Source organism: Tupaia chinensis, unplaced genomic scaffold (assembly GCF_000334495.1).
Source record: "Tupaia chinensis unplaced genomic scaffold, TupChi_1.0 Scaffold144058_1, whole genome shotgun sequence".
Taxonomy (NCBI): Eukaryota; Metazoa; Chordata; class Mammalia; order Scandentia; family Tupaiidae; genus Tupaia; species Tupaia belangeri.
The window spans coordinates 1,983,715-1,998,320 of record NW_006203910.1 but is presented as its reverse complement, the minus strand read 5'-3'; the positions used below and the strand labels follow the sequence as shown (position 1 = coordinate 1,998,320).

The 14,606-nt window shown below is 47.6% G+C and overlaps 1 protein-coding gene across 1 annotated transcript in view; it reads right to left on the bottom strand.

The window, feature by feature from the left end:
• Positions 1-1,711: 1,711 nt before the first annotated feature.
• The window catches only part of UTP14A (UTP14A small subunit processome component), a 25,505-nt gene continuing 12,610 nt past the window's right edge, over positions 1,712-14,606 (bottom strand). The window contains 10 exon segments of the mRNA XM_006172412.3: positions 1,712-2,140; positions 5,035-5,134; positions 5,264-5,343; positions 5,345-5,467; positions 6,207-6,607; positions 10,790-11,173; positions 13,093-13,177; positions 13,264-13,387; positions 13,964-14,058; positions 14,161-14,280. Coding sequence (XP_006172474.1) covers positions 1,868-2,140; positions 5,035-5,134; positions 5,264-5,343; positions 5,345-5,467; positions 6,207-6,607; positions 10,790-11,173; positions 13,093-13,177; positions 13,264-13,387; positions 13,964-14,058; positions 14,161-14,280 — 1,785 coding nt within the window. The 3' untranslated portion in view covers positions 1,712-1,867.

Sequence of the window (14,606 nt, the reverse complement as noted above, 5' to 3'; positions counted from 1 at the left end):
GGCGGGGGGGCGCCACACCCTGGGAAAAAGGCTTGGGCACATCCAGAATGGACCAATCAGCGAGCAAAGCCAGGGTGGCGTCAAGGGGCAGCTTCGGCCAATGGGAAGGGAGAACACTTCGGAGGTTCGGAGGAAGAAAAGAAAAAAAAAGCCCCACGAAACAACAATCGAATCCGTTTGGGGGCTCGGAGAGCTGGGAGTGGGCGTCGTTTATAGTACGTTCTGGCGCCTGCAGTCTCCTCTGAAGGTTGAGGTCGCTCGCATCACTTCGGGGACACGGGGAACAAACGGAGCTAAGGAGGGTCCCGCGAAAGTAGACGGGGATTGGCCATTTATTGGGGACACTTGATTGGGTGTTTTAATTTGCGGGGCCGGTGGGACAGAGGTGTCAGCCTTGTGCTCAAAAAGTGAGAATGCTGTGGTCTCTAAAACGGAGGCAGGAGTGGGCAGAGGTTCCCCCATTTCCCCCCACTGGCTGCTGTCTTAAGTGTTAACCAGCAAGTGGCTGCTGGATTATCTCAAGCCAACTGATCATTTAAAAGTGCCCTTTGTGCAGTGAACATTTAGGAAACCGTATTTGTATCCCTTCCTGGCGCTTATGTCTTGGGAGGATGAGTGATGGTAGGGGACCACAGGTACCACTGGGGCTCACAGAAATTTGTCCTATAGCTTTTGGCTTTAGAGTTAGGCTAAGGTCCGAGTTCAGTTTCACACGGGATACCTCACAGTTCTCCAACATCTTTTGCCTGGAAAAGATAGGTATTGGGGTGAGCTACCCTTGAGGGCTAAACATTTTGGACCAGAGTTAGAGAGGCGTGCTGGGGAAAGAGGGTCATATCCGTGAAGGGGGTTGCAAAAGAAAACTTGGAGTCACAGAGCGACCGGCTCATGGATTCTAAATGTCTCCAAAGCTTCTGAAGCGGGTAAAACGGTCTACATGTCTGCATTTTTCTACGGAGGGCTCATAACTTCCAACAACTCCTCAGAGGGGTGGTAATGCTCAAAAACCAGCCCGATTTGGTCTAAAAAGGGAAGAGGTAGAGGGTGGACTGAGTCTTCAAGGTAGACGTGCAGGAGTATATCCTAGGAGAGGGTTCCCCCCAATTCCCTGCTGGGATCTCAGCAGCAGAGGGCTTTCGCGCTCTCTCATCCAAAGGCAGGCAAGTTCCTTAGAGCTGAGAAGGCCACATGAACTGCCATGTAGCGTTAAGTAATGCTAGAATAAACTGCAGTTGGAATTAGACTTGGAATTGACGGTGGAGTTGGCCCTGGGTTAGGAATAGCGGCTCACTTTGGAAACTGCATCTACTTCACCTGTAAATTAAGGGCAAAGTCTGTCCTGTTAAGAGAAAGTAAGTGCTAGATACTCTACATGGCAAGTTGTACAAGCTGGGAAGCTCACACATGCAGATGGTTTCCTACATCCTGCTGCTAAGTTCAGAGGCTAAAATACAATGGTGGACCGTTATCCCCGACTCTTCAAATCGGCAGTTATGTACGACGAACGATTTCTGATGTGATGTACTTTAGATCACAGACTAGGGGATGTTTACTGCACTCTGATTTAGGACCAGCTACACAAGCCTCGGTAGGGAAACAAGGTTCTCCTGACAGATGCCACTAGAGAAATGCAAAGTTGGAGCATCCAAAGGTGTTTCAGATGAAAAAAATGATTCACATGTGGGACGACACAGAATACACTACAGTTAAATAGATTAAAAAATTCCTTTATTGTTAAAATGTGGCATACCCTACAGCGTGCTCAGCTGGTTTGAAAATTGATCCTGTGGCACAGCGTAAGAGTAGGCCAAAGAGGGCGCACTGAGCGCTCTAGTCCTGGACATCCAGACGTCACTCCTCCAGCAACTTATTCTATGGAGTTTTTCTTCAGCTGTTTTTTGTGACGCAGGGAGAGCTGTTTTGGCATCCTCTGTACGATAGAGAGGTCCGACCTTGAGGAAGACCGGTAGCCCACATCCTCTGCTTTTATGGGCTTAATGATATGGCCTGGCTTGGTGACAACCTTGGGAGTAGTCAGCTTTTGGAAGGCTCTCTGGGTGTTCCATGTGGTTCCTATAGGGGTCTGCATGGTCCTTTCGAATTGCTGATGGTGGGTGAATGGATACGGAAGCACTCGCACCTGAAAAGGAAAGGGGACGAGAGCTGGTGTGAGCCAGGCCTGGGGTGCAGTTGTATACGCTACTGGCAGCTCGTCAGGTAGTTCTGGTGCAGGCCACAGTTCTATATGACAGTTGCAAGTGAGGGACACTCCCAAATGGCCAAGGCAGCCCAGTGCTCCCATCTAACCGTAGGGTTCCCAACCTGCTGAGGACATCTGGGAGTACAGGAGTCTAAGTTGGATCAGGACCCTCCTAAGTTTACCTAACACTCTGGGTGTTGAAAACCTACCCCAACACCACCCTTGTGTGGCTACAGCTCCAAGGCTGCTGTGCCAGAGTAGGTTTTCCTCCCTAGCACTGTCACTGCAAGAAGCACCCAGGCATCTGCAGAGCCCTGTGGATTTTCTGACCCTTTGATTCTCTTTATGCCTGCAAGCTCTTCCTTCCCTCTCCTGGATCCACAGGGTTGGTGTCTTAGGAAACCCAAAGGCATACTCCCGAATCCTGAACGCTACCAGGCTGTCACGCTTCACTTCATTCTCTTCAGCATCACAGGATGCAGATGGAGCTGGAAGGCCTTAGATATTCAAGGCAGCCACTTCCCTTGGCCCTAAGCTTGGCTTAGAGAGGAAAGTGATCGGGACCAGCAGATGGCATAATGGCTAAGTTGCTGGACTCCCACATGGCCGACCACAGTTTGAGTCCCAGACCCGGTGGCTTGAAACTCATGGGCCTCAAATCCCGAGGAAAGTGATCTAAGTAAATTAGAAGCAGTATAGGAGAACAGAGCACAGGGTTCCTATTTCCTTGCTCGGTACTCATCATTTTGTTTAAAGAAATATCTTGATTTTATTATTGTTAATTTGGTATAGGGCATATGTACTCAACGGAGAAAGAAGGAAAGTGAGAAAGCAAGCTGCCAGGTCCAGGGTTCCAACCAAGGTCAGCCATATGGGAATCCAGCATCTTACCCACTACGCCACCTGCTGGCCCCAATACTTAAATAATCTTTTAATGCTTCTCCAGTGGCCAAAGGCAGAAAAAACATAAAAGCAGAAAAAAATGGGAAAATTAAAATCAGTAATCTTTGGAAAGATTCAGGGAATACTCAAGAGAAGTTGAGTACCATCTGGTGGGCCTCATGGTAGTGAAGGAACTGTCCTTAGGTTAGGGGAATGTCTCATTTGGTTTCATGGCTAGATCTGTGCATGCCATCCAGGAGAAAAATAGAACACCTGGGCCAAGTATTCAGTCTCAGGAGTTACTTTCTTCCTCCATCTTGAAGCTCTTTATTTAACTGTATGCTGGAACCCATAGTGTATAGCTCATTAAAAAGATAAGAGGCTAGCAGGTGGCATGGTGGTTAAGGCATTGGACTCCCACATGGCCAACCATGGTTTGAGTTCCGGACCCAGCAGCTTGAGAAGCACACCAGGCGCATGTGCCCAAAATCCCGAGAGGAGAATGGAAGAGAAGGGCTTGCAGCATGGCCATTACACCCCTAGGGGGTGATTTCTCACTTTCTCTCTCTCTCTCTCTCTCCTCCCCCCTCCCCCCTTCTCTCTCTCTCTCTCTTTCTGTCTCCAGCAAGTATATGCACCCTATGGAAAAAACCTCAAAAGCTTAAAAAAAGGAAGAAAAAAAAAGATGAGGGAAATCAAGAGATTCTTGGAAAACTACTTGTCAGCTTATTGTGATTATATTTTTTTTAAAAATAAAAAAACACCACATAGGGCCAGAGGACAGTGCTGAGGTAAATCACAAGGCTCTGCCAGGCAATTCCACACAGGAAGGTTGCAGGTTCAACTCTGGAAACCCCGGAGTATGCCAGACACATGTGTGCTGTGATAAAAGGCTGGCTAAAGGCTGGTGGGGGATGGCACCATTAGGACCCTGCTGAGGGTGTTATAGTTCTGTCTCTCTTGCTCATGTGATCATGCTCAACTTTAAAAATTTTATTTCTTAAAATGATTTCTTTAATTTTATTTATGCATTCATTTTAATTTGGTGAGAGAGAGAGAAAGTGAGAAAGCAAGCCACCATGTCTGGGACTTGAACCATGGTCGGCCATGTGTGAGTGTCCAGTGCCTTAACCACCATGCCACCTGCTGGCCCCCTGCTCAATTGTTTTTCTTTCTTGTTAATATCTCTAGCTTATTATCATATGACACTATTTAAAATCCTTTCACTGTCCTAAGCAGGTACTAGTTTGTCTTCATTTTTCTTCAGATGCACTTAAACCTTATAGCCTCTGACCATTACCTTGACTACAGATACAAACCTGCAGAATGATAATTCTTTGTTTTTATTTATTTATTTATTTTTGGTTTATTTCATTCATGATAGAGTGCACATGTGTGAGCTCAAGATGGACAGAGGCAATAGACAGAAAGAGAAGCATGCTTGACAGGTCTCATCACGCTGTGATCCCCTTTCCCCAGCCCTCCAGCTCTTTAGGACCTTGGGCACCCACGAACCTGGGGTGTTTTCAGGCGGACCTGGGGATCCTAACCTGCAGTCAGCCATGTGGCATCCCGCACTGCAGTTCAGTTAGCTAGCAACTGTACCTAGGCTAGGTCTAATTCTTGGTTTGGGTAAGACCCATTCGTGTCAGTGATTAGCTCTAAATGCAGATCTGGGGACCTCACCACTGCTGCAAAGATTATCCTTTAGGTCTAAACCTTCCCAGTCCGTAATTAAAACAGCGCCGCCGAGCTAAGGTTCATCTCACAGCCAGTTAGTGCAACAATAGATCTGACTCTGTGGTCAGGGTCACACACCGCTTTTTGACCCCAGATCAACTAGGAACAAGTAAGCTCTCCCAAGCAGTAGAGCAGGGCAGTGAGGATTTCTCACTTCGCATCTCTCTCTGAAGTGAAGAGAGCAGGCAGCTAAAGAGCTCTCTAAGCCTCACCTGATGAGCTGCTGCGTGGATATTGCGCTTCTCATTGATAATCACATTGGGCAGGTTCCTGTCTTTTCGTGGAGGACCCTCAGGGGCTTTAATGAGAAACCTGGAGAGCAAAAGGACAGGACTTCAGACTAGGAGCATTAAGTACTTAGTCAGAAAGACAGGGGAAACATTTAAGGGCAAGGTGGGAGAACTCAGTGCCCTCCTGACAGACTTTCTTCTTTGTCCTTACCGGCGTCTTTTCCTGGCACTGGGCTTCAGGCCCACGCCACCCCACTCGCCCCAGCCAGGCAGCGTCAGGTCCCGGTCCCTTGGCGTCCTTTGGCTTACTCGCTTCCACAGCTTCCCTCTTTTCTTTCAAGAAGTCTCTGAGGACATCATCTCCAGCAAAAGCTTCCTTTATCATCTGCTTTTGGTTTCTCTCCTCTTCATCTTCCTGGGAAGAAGCAGCAGCAGTGAGAGCTATAGCTTGCCTTAAGAGCTAAGGCTCCTGGCAAGACCAGTTCAATTTTGGGTCGTGACATTTTAGCGCCCCCTAGGGGGAAGTGCTGAACGGTGATGGCCCCGCAATACAAAACCAGTCGGTAGCCAACAGGGCTCCAACTTTCTTCTGTCTAGGCTAAATACCCCTAGCTCATTATCATATGACACAATTTTAAACTGTCAGTGAGGAAGCTACAGGGTGGAGGAAGGAACGGCCTGTGTTAGCCGGCCTGGCCAGAATGTGGCTATCTCCAGCTCATGTCCTTGGACAGACAAGTGCCAGGGTTCCTGTTAGCTGTTTCAATGACTTAATTGGGCGAGCCCTGGACTACTTGAGATCCCACTGAGTAGAGTCAATCTTTGACAGCAGCTCAGCAACTCGCCTCTGAGCCACGCTGCCTGGTATGCAGACAGAGCTTTGAATGAGTCTCTCCTTCCTCTGAGGGCAGTTTGAGTCATGCCAGGGAGGTTTTGGTGGGTCAGGAGTTAGGGTATAAGGGTCCAGCAGTACCCACATATCTGCACCTATTCGACAACTGCTGGGGATAGGCTGGCCCCACAGTACTTGGAACCTCTCAACTACTGGAATGTGCTCCAGGAAAACAAAGCTTCCCTGACTCCACATGCAAAGGCCACGTGCACTGCACCAGCTCTGACCCCTCACAATGACCCACGCCCCTGGCTCTGCTCACCGACTCCTCTATTGTTGTGGGAATTGCCAAAGACTTCACAGAAGGAGATTTTGTGGTGAGGAGGTTCTGTAGATCAATCATGTGTTCCTTTTTCTTCTTAGGGGCATTGGGCTGATTCTTCAGGGTCCCCTCTGACCGCTGCACTCCTGACACAGGTCTGGGGAGCTCCTTATCCAGAGAACATCCTTCCTTGCCCAGCTCTTCTAGCTCTTCCACCGTCTGTGCTCTCTCTGGCCTCTGCAGCAACAGGGGCTCCTCTTCTTCTGGGCCAGGTGCCTCTTTCTGGAGCTGGAGAATGGTCTCTGCTGAACTCACTTTTGGCTTCCTGACCATATGTTTTTGCTCGTTGAGTTTCTTAGACAGTGACTTCAATTCAGATAGCACCTCCTGGCTGCTAGAATCTGAGGTGGGGGTAGAGTGGGAATGAAAGCTGTCAGAAAAGGTGGCTGGGAAGTTGCCTTGTCAATGAGGATTTGTTGAGCACCCACTGGGTACTAGCTGCCACCTAAGACATTCTAACAAGGACAAATGGGGAAGAGAAGATCCTGCCCGCTGGATCACCTGGCACACTCGCTAACCCTTACCTTTCAGGTAGCAGGGAATGGAGTTCAGGAGCTAAAAGCAGCATGCTGGGGAAGTGGATGTCCTGGGTCTTACTCCCCACTTTGCAAATAACTCACTGTACAACTGGGACTGTGGCTTAACTTCCCTGTGAGGCAAAGCCTGGTTGGGGAGATAGCCCGAAGTTCCAAAATTGAAAAAAGGGAACCACTTTAACAGGTGGTCTCTGAAAGCAGCTTCATTGTACTTTATGTTTTGCTCCTTCTAAAACCCTCATCCAGGGGGCCGGCCCATAGCATAGCAGTTAAGGTAGCTGGATGCCACATGGCTGACCATGCAGCTCACATCTCAGACACAGTGGCTTGGGAAACACGCTGGGTACATGTGAATGCATGCCCGAACTCCTTAAAGGAGGGAGAAATGGAGAAGGAACTGTGCCATGATCACACCCCATGGGGTGCTTTCTCCTTCCTCCCCATCACTGGTGAGTACACACACTCTCTGGCAAACTAGGGGTGGTGGTAGAAAAACCCTCATCCAGGACTGTTTGATATTGCCTCAAAAATCTCCATTCTCAGGACCAGCAGTTAGCGTAATGGCTATGTCGCTGGACTCCCATGTAGTCGACCACGGTTTGAGTCCCGGACCTGGTGGCTTAAACTCACGCCAGGTGCGTGTGCGTGCATGCCCAAGATCCCGAGAGGAGAATGGAGGAGAAGGGATTGTGGTATGGCCATCCTCCCTGGGGGGGTGATTTCTTGCTTTCTGTCTCTCTGTCTCACTCTGTCTGGCGAGTACATGCACCCTACATGCAAAACCCTCTCCAGAAAAAGAAAAAAGTCTAGCCTTCAGCCAGACCTAGATCATGGGCGTAAAGGTGACCAGTGTACTCAGGGAGGCCTTCAGATTTGAACCAGCAACTTTCCCACGTGTGACTGCCTTGCCGAGTATTGTCTTTTACCACTGCATCGCCGTCTGGCCCACCTGTTCCATACTTTAACTCACTACCTCATAATCTCTGTGACTGGGTCAAAAAGAGGTGAATTAGCTGCTCTCTAAAGTGGATGTAGCTTTCGCTTCCAATCACTGGCAACATGTTGAGCAAATACCACCAGTCACAAGAGCCTTGTAGGAACATAAAATGCCGTTCCTTTAAAGTGTCCTCTGCACTGCCTCAGGTTGCCTCCATTCCCAAGCCGATCCTGCTCTCTAGCTTTGGCTTGATGCCACTGCACCTCCTTCAATTTGGCCTTTGGACGTGTATATGTTTATGTCTGATCAATCAAGTTTCTTTGCTCATTTTGATTGGGGTTCATGATTTGCCACTATTTGAGGCCATTATTTTGCAGATTGAGAAATTCCTATTTATTATCCAAGGACATTCAAATCTATTTTTCATCAAAAAACCTACTGCTGGGGGACCAGTAGTTAGCGTAATGGCTGTGTCACTGGACTCCCATGTAGTCGACCGCGGTTCGAGTCCCAGACCCGGTGGCTTAAATTCATGCTGGGCATGTGTGCGTGCATGCCCAAGATCCCAAGAGGAGAATGGAGGAGAAGGGATTGCGGTGTGGCCATCCCCCCGGGGGGTGATTTCTCGCTTTCTATCTCTCTGTCTCTCTCTGTCTGTATGGCGAGCGCACACACCCTATAGCAAAAACCTCTCCAAAAAAAATAAATAAATAACCTACTGTTGTATACATTTAACTAGGTAATCAGTTTTAAAAAAATGTTGTTTTTTAAAGAATTTACTTCTTCCAAGAGTGAGAGAGAGAGAGAGAGAGACTCCCTAACAGGGTCCTGATGCTATGGCCTACCCCCCCAGCCTTCTACCAGTCCCAATCATGGACACATGCATGCCTGCTGTACTCAAGGAGGTCTCTAGACACGAACCTAGAACATTCTCAGGTGGGTTGGCCTTGCAGAGCATCATGTTTTATTACTGTGCAACCATCCAGTGCTCTAGATGATCAGTTTTAAAGGAAGAAGATACTGCTAGAATCCTGTGGTCATATATAGACTGCACCACAATCTTAGCCTGTAGCATTGCTTTCTAAAACCCTCTCAGACATGACCTAATTAGCAATCCCAGAAATCTCTAGCTGGAAACTGTTAATGAAAGGTCCCTCCAGTACATTCCAAATAACAGCTCTTGTAAAATAAATCTTTATGGAACCAGCAGAAGGTGTAATGGTTATGTCGCTGGACTCCCACATAGTCAACTGCAGTTCGAGTCCTGGACCCAGCAGTCTAAACTCACACTGTGTGTCTGTGTGCTCAAGATCCTGAGAGGAGAAAGGAGAAGGGATTACAGTGTGGCAGTACCCCCTGGAGGGTGATTTCTCACTTTCTGTCTCTCTGGTAAGCGCATTCGTCCTATAGCAGAAATCTCTCTCTTTTTTAAATTTTTTTGGAGAGGTTTTTGCTATAGGGCGTGTGCGCTCACCAGACAGAGACAGAGAGACAGAAAGCGAGAAATCACCCCCCCAGGGGGGATGGCCATTCCGCAATCCCTTCTCTTCCATTCTCCTCTCGGGATCTTGGGCACACACGCATATGCGCCCGGCATGAGTTTAAGCCACCGGGTCCGGGACTCGAACCGCGGTTGACTACGTGGGAGTTCAGCGACTTAGCTATTAGGCTAACTGCTGGTCCCTAGCAGAAATCTCGTTAAACAACAACAACAACAAAATCTTTGCTGGGCCAACTCCATAGAGTACCATTAAGCCGCCCAGAGGAAGCCAGATCTCACATGGCCAACCAGAGTTTGAGTTGCGACCTGGGTTTGAGTTTCAGCCCCAGCAGCTCGAAACACTGCAGGGAGCACCTTAAAGCAGACACAGTCTTTGCGCTATTGCTGCAGGGCATGCAAAACCTCTAAACAAAGACACACACACACAAAGAAAGAAACCATGAGGTGCTCCACTGCTGAAGCATGTGGCTTTGCCTACCCTATAAAAGAGTGCTGGTCAGGTGACCCCGCTTTTGTCTCTTCTGTCTTTTCTCAATCCACAGCCCTTCCTCTTGGGGTACCCTATCTCTTTGTCCTCGGGCAGGGGCAAAACACATACTGAGTGTGTGTACATGCCCAGGATCCTGACAGGATAGAGACCCGGAGAAAAAAGGATTAGAGTGGCCAGGCCCTGTTGGGGAGTGCTTCACTCCCCCCTCCCCCGCCTCCACACACACCTCATGTGCACATGCTCTCTGGCAAAATAAATAAATACCATTTTGCCATCCAAACACAGGTTTTTGCTATCATCTAAATGCATTGTTCCTATGTGAAATCAAATCAAAATCATGGGGATCTGCTCAGACAACCAGGTGATTTCTCAATGTAGTTTCCTATGCAAGCTTCATAATGTCCTGGTTTACTCCAGAGTGGGAGCGCTCTGACCAGATTCTAGGGTGCTCACACTGTTAACATAAAATCTCTTCAAGATAACAGGTAGGAAGCGTAACGTACAAATAGTCCGAGCGTGGAGTCACAACTCTCATTCAGACATAGCCCGTAGAGTCCATCATTCCTGTCCGGTCTCGCCCTACGTTGACATGCACGCTAACATGATGAAGCGCTAAAAGTGCCACTCCTAATTTAGAAATGGAATGAAAAACCCTAGCAATTTAAACAAGTTTCCTAATCGTCCCCAAACCCACCGATAGGCGTGAATGCATTTCCCATATGCCCCCGGCCGCGCACACGTCTCTCTGGTTTGCAGGTACCAGCAATGCTGCCCTGTGTCCTCATGTCCGGGATGATTTAGTTATGTCTCTTTGAGGGCTATAAACCCCAAGAAGAGAAAATGTGTCTGAACATACCACACAGCCATGCAGATTATTAAATACCTTTGAAGAAAAATTGTTATTACGAGTCTAATTCCTCTTCAGGGACCAGTGTGCTCACTCTGGGGCATCCCCAGAGCCCAGCCACTCTGCAGCGTGTGCGGGTGGATGCTCATGTTTCCTCTCAGAGTCCGTCCGCAGCACTAGGAAGTGCCCCCTTCCATTTTCCCACAGCTCACCTTTTGTTTCTTGACTGCCCACCAGCTCTGCGTCCTGGTGGAGCTCAGACTGTTTTCTAAGGGATCGCCTCTCCTCAAATTCTTTCAACAACATTTCTTCCTCTGCCACTGGCCTTTCATCTCCCTCACTTTCAGAAGCCTCGCTGGCCACAGGCTCTGGTAGTTGTTCGGGGTCCTCGTGGAATTCTGCCTCTTTTGTATCACTGGTGCAGCTCCTGAGCATCCAGGGATTCGGCCCATCGCCATTCATTTGCACTTCGTTCACTACATCGGGGACAAGGAGTTCTTCCTCTTCCGGGCCTCCTTCCTCGCCCTCACTCTCCGAGGCTACCTGGAGTTTCTGCGTCAGTTCTTTGTTCTTGGCCAATTGTTCCATTTTTAATTTGACAGAGAGAGACACAGAGAGAGAAAGAGGGAAAATGAGAAAGTAAACCACCAGGTCCAGCACTTGAACCGTGGTCAGCCATGTGGGAGCATCCAGCGCCTTAACCACCACACTACCTCCTGGTCCTCCCCCCTTTTTTTTAAAGAGAGATTTTTTGCTATAGGGTGTGTGTACGCACTGGAGAGATAGAAAGAGACAGAGAGACAGAAAGTGAGAAATCACCCCCGGGGGGGATGGCCATGCCGCAATCCCTTCTCTTCCAGTCTCCTCTCAGGATTTTGGGCATGTACATACATGTGTCCAGTGTGAGTTTTAAGCTGTTGGATCCGGGACTCGAACCACAGTCAACTACATGGTTATGTCACTGGACATAACTATTACACTATCAGCTGGTTCCTTTTTTTCCCCCTTTTTTAAAGTTTTTTTTTTCTTTTTTTTTCTCTTTTTAAAAAATTGATTTATTATCATAATCTTATTTATATTACATTGAATCACGTACGACTTTACAGTGCATTACATTTCTTTTACCAGAAGGAATACCATGCATGTCAGTCAATACAGAGACATTAAAATCCCCATCTTCATCATCCAATAGCTTTTCATTTTTTTCCCGATTATTATTATTATTCCAATTATTTTTTTAAACAGTCAATCACAGTTTCTCATTTTGCTTGTAAAAAGACTTTACCCAACATGAAATGCTTCTCAGACCAATCCAGTTGAGAATACTATACATGCCATCATCAACAGGTAATAAACCATATCTGTGTCCTACTAATGTCATGCCTCTCTACTCTCTTGCTATCTTTCTCTATCCTCTTCTCTTGTTCTGCCCCATTCCGCACTGCCTTATCCTCGTTAACTATTTGCACTGCTTTTATGTCCTCCAAAATTTCTATCTCTACCATAGAGTGCGGATAGTCAGTATATACTAAGTGGATACACACAATATCTTTCTTTCGTATCTTGGCTTATTTCACTCAGCAATAGATCCTCCATATCTGACCACTTTCTATCAAATGCCAGGGTCTTGTTATTTTTTTATGGCTGAGTAGTATGCCATAGCCCTTTCTTAAAGGTTTTTGCCACGTGGTTCTTGTGCTTGCCTGAGAGAAAGTGAGAAATCACCTGCGTGGAGGGGTCCTCAATCCGTTTGCCTCCACTCTTCTCTCAGGATTTTGGGCACACAAACACATATGCCTGGCATGATTTTCAAGCTGCCGGGTCTGGGACTCACATCACAGTCAGCCATGTATGAGTCCAGCACCATAACCACTACACCACCTGCTGACCCCTTCCTGATCCATTAATTTTTCTTTTCTTTTTTTTTTTAAAAGAATTATTTATTTAATATTATTTATTCATTCATTTAATTTGACCAGAGAGAGACACAGAGAGAGAGATGCAGAGAGGAGAGAGAGGGAAAGTGAGAAAGCAAGCCACCAGGTCCGGAACTTGAACCATGGCCGGCCAAGTGGGAGTGTCCAGTGCCTTAACCACTACGCCACCTGCTGGCCCGACCTCCTGAGCCTTTCTTAAAGGTACCTTCTTCTGATGTGAGGTGATACATGTTTCTTACTGATAACTACTATTTAAACTGCACATACGACACTGTGTTAGTAGCTATGGAATAAAACAGAAGACAAAATCTTTGTCCTCAAGGAATCAACATGTAAAATGAAAATAAAATTTTTTTCTCCCCTTTACTGGACTTGCCTTCAATGCTGTTTCCCTTTCATCTCTCCTTTTCCACCTTGTTTCTGGTCATTTTCCTCTCTGCCTTAGATTTTTCTGATGTCTTTTTAGATTCCTGGTTTTCCATCCATCACTCATGGCTCTTCCCCAACTCTGCTTCTGCTAGCATGGACTGATTTTCCTTTCTGTTCTCCACTTCCATCTCTTCTCTGGCCCTGATGGTCTCTTACCTCCAGGTCATATTTGGCCATAATTGCCTTTGACTTGGCCCATTTCCCACTGTTCTGGTGCTTAAGGCTCATTCGTTCCTGGAAAGAAAGAAAAACGAGATCCTCAGCATCTTCTCTGGCAGGCTGGTTCAAAGAGGTTGCGGGTAATAGGCAGTCAGTCTCACCATCATGCTGGCCTTTTCAATTTTTTCCAGTTCTTCCAATGCCGCAGCTGGATTCATCTTCCGCAGCTGCTCAAACTCTTTCAGGGCTTTCTTGGCCTTTCCTTTCTTCACAACTTTGTGATACCTACAGAGTAAGAGGGACAGGAGGGAAGGATTTTGAGATTTGGCTCAAGCACTGATGCCACATGCAAGAATATTCCATGCTCCCCTTTGCACAGACTAGACCAGACATCAGAGAGCTAACTGATAGCAGGGACTATATGGAGACCTGGCAAGACTCTTGGTCCCTGCAGCCCCCAGGGCAGACCTCTGCCAAGAGTCCCCTCTGCTTCCTCAGCCCAAGGGAGGAACAAAACAACATCCACAGAGACAGAAAGGCAGGAAGGCAGGCCTACTGGCCTCGACAGCTGTGGAATTTGGAGTTCACTCTGCAGAACTACCCTGTGATGTCCTGGAAGGGAGAGAAGATAATGGAACAGTCCCCTTTATGGCAAACCCAAGAATGGCAGCCAAAGCCAGAAAAGGCATTACTGAAATAGGCACAACTGGATGAAGTTGGTCTGTGGGGGAAAGGCTAGCACTCCTGTTTGAGACCTCTTCTACATGACCTTAGTTACCACGTCTCTCTCCAAAGAATTCACGACCAGCCACATCACTATCTTCCACGAAACCCAAGACCAGCCCACAGGGGCCTCCTTACTTTTTGCTTTTGATTTTCTTCTCTCTTCGAGCCCTAGCCTCATAGTAGGACTGCAGAGCCCGGGCCCTCTGAAGCTCCGCTCGGCGCATCTTGGCCTACAACAAATTACATTTACAGTGACTTCCTGGCTCAATTGAGGGTGAATGCTGGCTGAAGCATAGGATGCCTGGGTGTATCCAAGGGCCTGGGACACTTACCTCTTCCAGGCTCATGGCTTTCAGGGAGGCCTTTTCCATAGGAGTCAGTAAAGGGTCTGTCACTGGCTGCTTGTTCTTATTGAGGAGGTTGAAAATTTCCTGCTCCAGGGGGGTTTTTGCCTTAAGAGGGTAACAAAACATTCCAAAGACGTTTTAAGTTTTAAGCCGTGCCCATATAGCTCTCTCCTTACATTCCTATGACTGCCTACTACGTGACACCAGAACTGGAATCACTAACTGGGTAATGTTAGCTGTTACAGGCAAGAGAAGGGAGTTCCAGTCCTGCCGGTCAGCTGTGTAAATACACCCTTGTTTTAGTCTGACTTCAAACAACGTCAGCAAGAGGACTCAGTTACCCTCCACTATTCAGCTTACCAACATATATAAAGCAGAATTCCATTCTCTTAAGAAACTAAGTAGGATGCTCCTGAAGAAAACTTGGGCAG